This window comes from Hippocampus bargibanti, linkage group LG19, assembly GCF_051943395.1.
Source record: "Hippocampus bargibanti isolate YZ-2025 linkage group LG19, ASM5194339v1, whole genome shotgun sequence".
NCBI classification, from domain to species: domain Eukaryota; kingdom Metazoa; phylum Chordata; class Actinopteri; order Syngnathiformes; family Syngnathidae; genus Hippocampus; species Hippocampus bargibanti.
Window position 1 is genome coordinate 13,470,920 of NC_142752.1, and position 9,598 is coordinate 13,480,517.

The 9,598-nt window shown below is 45.5% G+C and overlaps 1 protein-coding gene across 1 annotated transcript; it reads left to right on the plus strand.

The window, feature by feature from the left end:
* The first annotated feature begins 471 nt into the window (after nucleotides 1-471).
* Nucleotides 472-1,227, plus strand: LOC148884079 (CD59 glycoprotein-like). Its single transcript, XM_089021902.1, has 3 exons — nucleotides 472-705; nucleotides 770-871; nucleotides 976-1,227. The coding sequence occupies exons 1-3, from the start codon at nucleotides 639-641 to the stop codon at nucleotides 1,179-1,181; spliced, it is 375 nt and encodes a 124-aa protein (XP_088878028.1). The 5' UTR covers nucleotides 472-638; the 3' UTR covers nucleotides 1,182-1,227.
* Nucleotides 1,228-9,598: the final 8,371 nt, after the last annotated feature.

Genomic DNA, 9,598 nt, shown 5'->3' on the forward strand with positions numbered 1-9,598 from the left:
TATATCGATATCGGATATATCGATAGTCCCGGTTATATCGATACTATTTCTATGCACGCACGGAGAAAATTACATGCAAACAGGGTCGGATATATCGATAGTCCCTGTTATATCGATATTTTTTCGGACTTCCTTGAATATCGATATAACGAGACTTTACTGTATATATATATATATATATATATATATATATATATATATATATATATATATATATATATATATATATATATATATATATATATATATATATCCTCAAAACCCATCTGCTTAATATTGCATTCACAGTTTGGTTAAATCGGCAAGATGGGTGCAAAAAATGACATTCACAAGCTGTAAGCCATAATAATCAAGAGTCTAACAAATAAAAGCTCGACAGAATCATGTTCATCTTTCTTAGCCAAACGTTTGAGTTCAGTCCAAATAACCAAAGAGAACTCAGTGTTCATTTCATAAACAGACGACACGGTTCGAGTAGCACGGGCCAAGCGCGCTCAATCGACCTTTGTGTGCCTCGTTGTGTCTCTCTTTGTGTGTCCAGATGTGTGCATGCAGAAGATGAGGACAAAGACGCATTGTGGACGGGGGTCCGTCCTTGCGGCTGAGGTGTCGAGTGAAATGCGGCAGAAGCAGAAGACATGTCGCCACGAGCAGATCGGATCCTGTTCCTGTTCCTGGTCGTCACGACGACCTCCGTGCACCAAGGTGACCTCATTGACATTTTTTTTCAAAATAAAAACAGAGCAAACATTTTTCACGTGCGCTACAGGTGGCGCTCTCCGCTGCTACAAGTGCTCGGACTACACCGGTCGCTGCGAGAACGTCCACGAGTGCACGTACGAAGACGCCTGCCTCACGCTCAGCGTTCAAGGTGGGTCGTGCCCCGACCACAACCGGCAATGTGAGTTTAAGACCCCCGGCGCGTGAGTGTTTTTGATACGTGTTGGTATCTGCGATGTGCGTGAATGCGCGTAGGCGGCAAGACGGTGCGGCAGTGCATCCGCTACACGGACTGTGAGAACTCGCGTCTGTCTCAGATGTTCCCGGCCATGTCGCCATTTTCCTACCGCTGCTGCAACAACAACCTTTGCAACTCAAGTGCTGCGCTGCGGGCGGCCCCGCCCAGATTGTCGCTGGTGCTGATTGGCTGGCTGTTCGGCACCCTCGTTTGCAGCCTGTGAGGTCACCTGACCTCAGGTTGCTTGTCATTAAAAAAAGAAAAAAGTTTGTCCTCTATCGTCTCAAGTTGTCTGGAGTCCAATCGCTTCTGTGCCATGTGTGTGTGTGTGTGTGTGTGTGTGTGTGTGTGTGTGTGTGTGTGCGTGTGTATGACTGGTCTTGTGAGGACCACTAACATTTTATATCATACGTAGTGAGGACGTTTTTGACATGTGAGGACCTTTTGGCCGGTCCTCACCGGTTTTTCATTCTAAAGGCTTCTAGAGGGTCTTTATATATGCATCTGTTAAAGTTTCAGAGAGGTCCTCACAAATTCACCCAAAATGATTTTTTTGGTGTGTATGTTCATTTCACTTGGATACACACACTTTTTACTCACTATGTGTGTTTATGTGTGTGTGTGCGTCGTTAATGAGTGGAAAAAGGTCATACCCCAAAAAGTAAAATGATATTTTAACCAAATTCATTACAGGGGTGAGGACTTTGAAAGTACCTATTCAGAAACCTCACTCCTGATATTTCAGTTTCAAGTCCACTTTTTATTTCTTTGTTTTTAACGAAGTTGAAGTGGGAAACGGGGTGACATTTAGTGTTCAAATAACACTAGTTCTTCTCTAAACTCTCACTATGTATGGTATAAACAAAGAACTCGATCCCCCCCCCCCCCCCCCCCCCCTTCCCCATGTGTGGGCGACAATCTCCTGCCATCGGCGCCTGGAAGAGAAAGCGGCTCATTCAGCCGTCCGGCAGCCGATGACCTCGAGTGGGACGAGCTCCCGGGCAGAACCGGGACCACCTCCCGTACCAAGGTCGGGAGGCGGCTCCTTGGAAGCACAGGATCTCGTCGGGGGTGTACAACGTCCTGGGATTCCTGTCGTCTCCACCGCGGAATGATTGACGAAATGTTTTCTGATCGCTAGCTAACCAACTTCCACCGCTAACGGTCACAGCGACTCCATTTTGTTCGGACTTTTGACGGACCTTCTAGGATGACGATGACCGCGAGGTCGGCAGAGGTCAGCGAGTGAGTCGACTTCTTCTCTCCAGCATGTGGCTGATGATGAGCGGTGACACCGGGAAGGCGCCGTTGCTCCTCAGCGGGTTCACCACTTGGATGTCCAGCTGGCTCATCGGGATAACTTCGCCCTCCGACATCTCCGTGCGATGGATCACCTGCCGCCGAACAAGGCCCTGTGCTTCCATTTGAAACAGAGGACTGCGGTTCTTTGTACTGATGGTTTATTCTTTAATGTGATTTCACACCACCGACACCACCACCATAGAACTACAAACAAGTCTAAAAATATAGCTATTATTTATACATAAACATTGGGACTTTACATCAATGAAAGAAAGCGTATGCAATAAAATCGTACAAAAAACTTTGCCCGCTTTCTGCTCCGAAATGGAAGTTTTGATCTTCGTCCTTTTTATCTTTTCCTGGCTAAACAGTACAGCGATAAAGCATGTCCATTCTCGCCGTCTTCTCTGTAAAATGAAATTTAAAGCGCGGAAAGTAAAACATGTACGGGAAGTCACAACAACCCAATGTAATGTCAAGAAAAATAAAGCACAGCAATCTGCTGGTCAACGATGGGACAGTAGTTATAGACAAACGTATCAACAGCATTTACCGCCCCCCCACCCCCCAGAAGCTTGTCAATAGATTCCTGTTGCGGCACCGAATGCTACATTAGCATTTGGATTATAATGACTTTTAGGGGTGATCACCAAGCACCAAAATGACTCACCTGGAGCTGCACGGTGGCCGAGATGATCATGCTCTTGCATAGGTCGCCCACGCTGAACATGAAGGTGGGGCGGCCATTGCGGGGGGCCACCACGGCGTTGCGGGAGAAAATAAGCGTCTCGGCCCGTCGGGTGGCCTGCGCCGTTTTCATGAAGTTGCAGCCCAGCATCACCGCGTTGATGATCAGGCCCAGGATGTTCTGAACGATCAGAACCACGATGGCCGCCGGGCACTCTTCCGTCACCATCAGAATCAGAATCAGAATCATCTTTATTGCCAAGTATGTAGAACACACAAGGAATTTGTTTCCGGTAGAACAGGCTGCACTAGTATCGTCGTCAAAAAAACTGCTAAGTGGCACTATACAGTTCCATTTTGGCTACTGTTGAAAGAGTTCAAAGAGTTCAAAGACTTAATGGCTTGGGGAAGAAGCTGTTTAAATGTCTGCTGGATTTGGTGCGCATGGATCGGTAGCGCCTGCCTGATGCGGCCGCCGAAGCCGATGCTCACCTGGATGGGCATGATTTGCTGTTAATGTGCTCGTTGTAGTATCGGTTTCCTCTCGGGTGTCACGGTTTGCAAGGTGGTGAGGGCAGTTATGGATCCCAAAAAGCAGACAGGAGGGAGCAGCAGGTTGTATTTGAGAAATTGTATTAAAATAAAGTCAACAGGAACAAAATCTAAAACGTTAAAATTAATTGAACAGAAAAATACAAAGTATCAAAAGAAAAACCAAGAGTAAAAGCTGACAAGATGAAACAAACACATGCACAGCATACAATGCATACACAATGCACAATGCATACAATTGCATACAATGACCCAACGCCGAATGGTCGTGCCGGGAGTCCTTTTGACTGCCACTGATTGGAACGACCAGCACCTGCGAGGCTGCACACAGGGCTGACAGCGCTACCCATTGGGCGCCAATCCGAACGTGGCTGTCTGCCACTGATCGGGACTACCAGCACCTGTGCAGGTGCAGGCGGGGCCGACAGCGCCACTCATTGATTGCCAACCAGATCATGACATCGGGGGGCCGTTATGAATTGGGGGAAACAATTAGAATGTTTCTTCCCCTCCACATATTAAATATAGAACGCATAACAAATTAATGAATACCTTGTTTTCAAATCTGAACCAAAAAATAACAATTGTTGTTTACTTGGGACAATTTGAAATTTGGGTCGGGGCTTTAGCAAGTATCCTGGCACTTTTCTTTCACAGGCCGAATAAAATGATATGGGTGTCCAGATTTGGCCCCCGGGCCTTGACTTTGACACCAGTGATGTAAGGGATTAACCACATAGCTAAATAGAAAGAGAGCTAGCTCATTTGCTAGTGAGCATTGTCACCAGCTAGCGCAGTTGCTAGCTAGCGCGGTCACTAGCTAGCATGGTCACTAGCTAGCGCATTCTCTAGCTAGCGCGGTCGCTAGATAACGCGGTCGCTAGATAGTGCGGTCGCTATATTGCACGGTCACTAGATGGTGCGGTCGCTAGCTAGCTCGATAGATGAGCATGTAACTTCACAAGATTGATTGTCTTTCGGGGGGGGGGGGCGAATAAAATGACATGGCGGGCCAGATATGGGTCCTTTACCTGGACACCTGTGCTGTAAGGGATTAGCCAGTTAGCTGAATAGAAAGAGAGATAGCTAGCTTGCTAGATGAGCATGGCTCGGTCGCTAGCTAGCACGGGCACTAGCTAGCATTAGCTAGTGTGATGCTAGCTAGCGCAATAGATGACTATGTAATTTCACAAGTTAGATTTGCTTTTGTGGGGCAAATAAAATGATGGAGCAGGCCAGATTTGGCCCCCGGGCCTTGACTTTGACACCTGCGGTCTACACGTTTGTCATGATCTGGTTGGTGACCAACGGGGGGGCGCTGTCGGCCCCGCCTGCACCTGCACAGGTGCTGGTCGTCCCAATCAGATTGGCGACCAACGGGTAGCGACGTCAGCCCTGCCTACAACCTCGCAGGTCCTGGTCGTTTTAATCACTGACAATTAAAAGGACACCCGGCACGACCATCCGGTGTCGGTTCATTGTTTTCTGCATGTTTGTTGCATGCTGTGCATGTGTTTGTTTAACCTTGGCGGACTTTTATACTTGGTTTTCTTTTGATACTTTATATTTTTTCTGTTCAGTTGATTTTGATGTTTTACATTTTGTTCTTGTTGACCTTTATTTTAATACAATTTGTCAAACAACCTCCTGCTCCCTCCTGCCTGCTTTTTGGGATCCGCACCCGCCATCACCACCTCGAAAAACCGTGACAGAAGGTTGTTGTGCCTCTTTTTTTGTGAGAGATTGTCCCCCAATGTTGCCTCAAAATGGCCCAAATAAATTTTTTAATCGATTGCAAACATGTATGCTTTCCTCTTCAGAACTATTTGAATCATATTCATAACTGGATGTGTAACAAGAAAGCATATTCTCCGAATCTGAAGCCATTGTTTTGATTCACAAGCAATGTGATGTCACGAAATGGGGGCGGGACGTTCTGAAAATGCCCAATTCGCAGCTCAATTTTTTTGCAGATTTTGGACACCTTAAGTCATTTTTATTGGTGTTTTGCATGTTTTGGGTATTTTAGATGCTATAAAACGTTTTTCTGGTGTCAGTTAAAAAACAAAACCGCCGCTCGTTCCTACCGACTGCTGTCAGGCTTCACAATTCTCAATGATCACATGTGAAAAAAAAGAAAAGGAAAAAAAAACTGGACACTTGTAAATATGGGTTGTTGCAATATATCAAAATGCATTTCTTGATTCTGCACTATGTACAGTTTTTTTTCTCTTATGGAACGGTTTTGCACATTTACATTGCACAGTATACAGTTGACATTTTTATTTTGTTATGCTTAGAATATCTTGTTTTCTATCCTTTCACCCCACCCCAACCCCATCCCTTTTCAATTGCTGCTGTGGACTGCAAATTTCCCCATTGTGGGACGAATAAAGGTATTCTGATCGGTTGTCCTTTAATACACAGTATGGAATGTACATTAATTTTCAAAATCATCACGCTTCAGCAGACAAAACAAGAAACATTGTTGCAAAAAACGATTGCATTCATATACAGTACAGTGGGCATGTACATAACACAACAGAGAAACTGCAACGCTTACATCTTACTGTATTATGTATGCAATTTAAAAAAGTCATCAATCTTCTTCTGCTTCCCATTTTTACCTTTTAACACAAACACTTCAATCTCATCTGCTACACACGAGCTGGCGTCTGAAAATGAAAATTGCGTCTGCTACACGGGAGCTGGTCACGTAACAAACTCACGTGACCAAGTCGACCAATGGCGCAACCGATACAGCGACTGATACAGATTTCGATAATGGTGGTACTGTATAGAAACCCCTAAGCAAATATCGATTCATCTTAAATATCTTTTGCATCGATATAAACATAGCAAAATGGCCGGCGGGAGATGAAATAGAGCACCGTAGTAACCGGATTATCGTAAAAACCACGAATCGTACTAAACGGAACAAATTATACATAAAAAGACTAGAAATGTGCACAGGAAATGAAAATAGTGTTGTAATAAGCAGTATTATCAATATAAACTATATCGATATCACGAGACTTTACTGTACATGTCATTTACTCATGAACCTTTCGCCTCACGAATTCGCGAGCAAATAGTCTTGGCTAACAAACTAATTTTTGGCGGACGAACCAAATCACACAGTGCCACGGTGGATGGCGGACTAGTTTTCCACACCCACTTTCTTTGAGTGCAGATATGGTTTGTTATCAAGTGGAGTGCTTTTATGGGACCGAAAAAGACCCCACCACAGGCTAATGTTAAGCCGAAGAGGACACAAAAGAAAATTATGGTTGAGCAGAAGAAGGAGATGATCGAAAAACACGTCCCAGTACCAGTACCAGTACGCTAAGTCGACCATTGCTACGTGTGGCTAAGGGTGTTTCTGTGTTGTCTAAGCAACCGTCTCAGGCTGTCACGGTTTGCAAGGTGGTGATGGTGGTGGATCCCAAAAAGCAGGCAGGAGAGAGCAGCAGGTTATATTTGACAAATTGTATTAAAATAAAGTCATCCGGAAGAAAATGTAAAACATCAAAGTCATCCGGACAGAAAAGTACAAAGAATCAAAGAAAACTATGATTAAAAATCTGCAGAGATGAAACAAACCTGACAGCGTGCAGCAAACACATACAATGACCGGACACAGAATGGTCGTGCCGCTAGTCCTTTTAACTGCCACTGATTGGACGTCCAACACCTGTGCAACTGAGGGCGGGGCCATCAGCGCAATCCGTTGGTCGCCAACCAGAACGTGACAGTCTGCCACAGATTGGAATGCCCCACACCTGTGCAGGTACCGGCGGAGCCGACAGCGCCACCCGTTGGTCGCCAACCAGATCGTGACAGTACCCCCCCCCCCCCCCCTTCAAGGTACTGCTTCCAGAAGTCCCAACAGTGTCCAAAAAGGCCAAACTCGCCCGGGAACAATGGTGGAGACGGCAACCGATGCCTCTCCAGCATATGACGGGCGGCGGCCTGATGGGAAGGGGACTCGGCCTGACGTGGACGCGGCACGGTTCGTCGTGGACGTGAGTGCGACCCTTCTCACACAATCACGTGACGACGCATGGCTCGACACGGACGTTGCACTGCCAGGCGCAGAGTGGCACCCAGGACGGCCGTATGGGAACATGTCTTGGCCGGACGTTGATGTGGATGTGGCACAGCTCGTCGCGTGACGCAATTCAAACTCGACGAGGCGTGGCCTAACGTGGACTCGAACTGCCTGGCATCGGGGAAACGAGACCAGTTCTTAGCACCTGCGGGTTCCAGCGGCGAGTGGGGTCACGGCCCGACGTGGACGCGGACGCGGCACGGCTCGTCGTGGACGCGAGTGCGACCCCTCTCACACAACCACACAGCGCCACCCAGTGGTCACCAACCAGATCGTGACAGCGTGTGTCGGTGTCCTTTAAAGGCCAACTGACACCATTTTTCTGTTTCCTAACTGACATCAGAAAAACTTTTTATACCATCTAAAATACCCAAAACACACAGGCTGATATTTTTAGTCAAATGCAAAACACCAATAAAAATGAGTTAAAGTGTCCCAAAACTCCTTCAAAATGACCCCGGAGATGCCGAGTTTCAGACGGTCCCACCCCCTTGTTCGTGACGTCAGTACGTATTGCCTTGCTCTAAAATAAAAACAATGCCTTCAGATTCAGAGAACATGCTTTCTTGTTACTCATCCAGTTATGAATATGATTCAAATAGTTCTGAAGAGGAAAGCATAAATGTTTGCAATCGATTAAATAATTTATTCTGTGCCATTATGAGGCAACATTGAGGGGAGAGGTCTCAATAAAAAAGAGGCACAAAATGGCGACCTCCTGTGGCCACCTCCATTTCCGCAGGCTGATAAATTCCTTAGATGGAGCTTGGACGCCCACATCTGCCGGCTTTTGGGTGCTACACGAGGTCCCCAGACCAAACAAGTACAGCAAAATACATTGGTGTGATGGAAGGACCGCTACAATGCGTCTTTTCTTCGGTCAGGGGCGTTCCTTTCGTGACGTCACGTACGGACTCGTCACCAACTCAAAAACAAGACTTCCTGAATATTCCGCGTGAGTCTTAAAACGTAAAATAAAGCCATATGCAGTGGAATCTTGTTAAAATATGCTCAGTAGAAGTCATTGAAGACATTTTACAAATTATAGACACAACTTGTTCGGAGACGTCGGTTGTCCTTTAAAGCTATCCATAACCTTGCCCCCCACACCTATCTGACCTTCTTCAAATTTCTATTACCTCTTGTTCCCTCAAATCATCTTCCTCGCTCCACCTCCGTGTGCACCCCCCCCCCCCTGCCTGTCTCAGCACGATGGGTGACAGAGCCTTTAGCTGGAACTCACTTCCTCCCAAGATTCAAACATCGATTCTCTTCCCACCTTCAAGTCCCATCTCAAAACCCACCTATTTAAAATTGCCTTTTCTGTGTAGCTCTCTCTCTTGTTTCTATTTATAATTGTATTTTATTTATTGCATTATATTTGTGAGCATATTTTATTTATTATAGTACCTATGCTTGTCTGTGACTGTGAAGTGTCCTTGAGAGCTTTGAAAGGCGCTTAAAATGTAATGTATTCTTATTCTTATTATAAATGGTATTCTATTTTTTCATAGATGATGCCCCTCCAATTACTTAACACACATAAAAAAACTCAAAGATGGCAAAAAAAATATGCGGTGAAACTACCATGATTGTTATTCTTTACTTTATTCTTTGCTTTGTACATAATGCACGTTACATTATGTGTATTGTATATTGTGCAGTAATCGAATTGTAACAAGTATTTGGCGCATATTTTGAAGCATTTCATGCTTTAGAAAAATTACGGTTATTACCAGTGTTTGAAATGACGTCTGCCTGGAGGCTCGGGCGTACAACTTTTACGTCGAGCGTACAAGTTTCAAAACGTATCGGCCCGGGTGGCCGACAACTTCTTCAAGAATTTTATTTTTTTTTTTCAAATCAAACATTTGTTTTCTTCAATAAAGCAAAAGCTACAAGCAAATCGCTACAAGCCAACGAACGTTCGTTTGGCAATTTGCATACGGGGCACGGCAGCCAAACAGAAGCCTGCTTTGGACTAGACC

Bases quoted from the DNA above. Each gene is read 5' to 3' on its own strand.
- LOC148884079 (XM_089021902.1), top strand. From the start codon at position 639: ATGTCGCCACGAGCAGATCGGATCCTGTTCCTGTTCCTGGTCGTCACG. The intron at 706-769 runs GTGACCTCATTG...CGTGCGCTACAG, and splicing joins GACGACCTCCGTGCACCAAG to GTGGCGCTCTCCGCTGCTAC. The intron at 872-975 runs GTGGGTCGTGCC...GAATGCGCGTAG, and splicing joins CCTCACGCTCAGCGTTCAAG to GCGGCAAGACGGTGCGGCAG.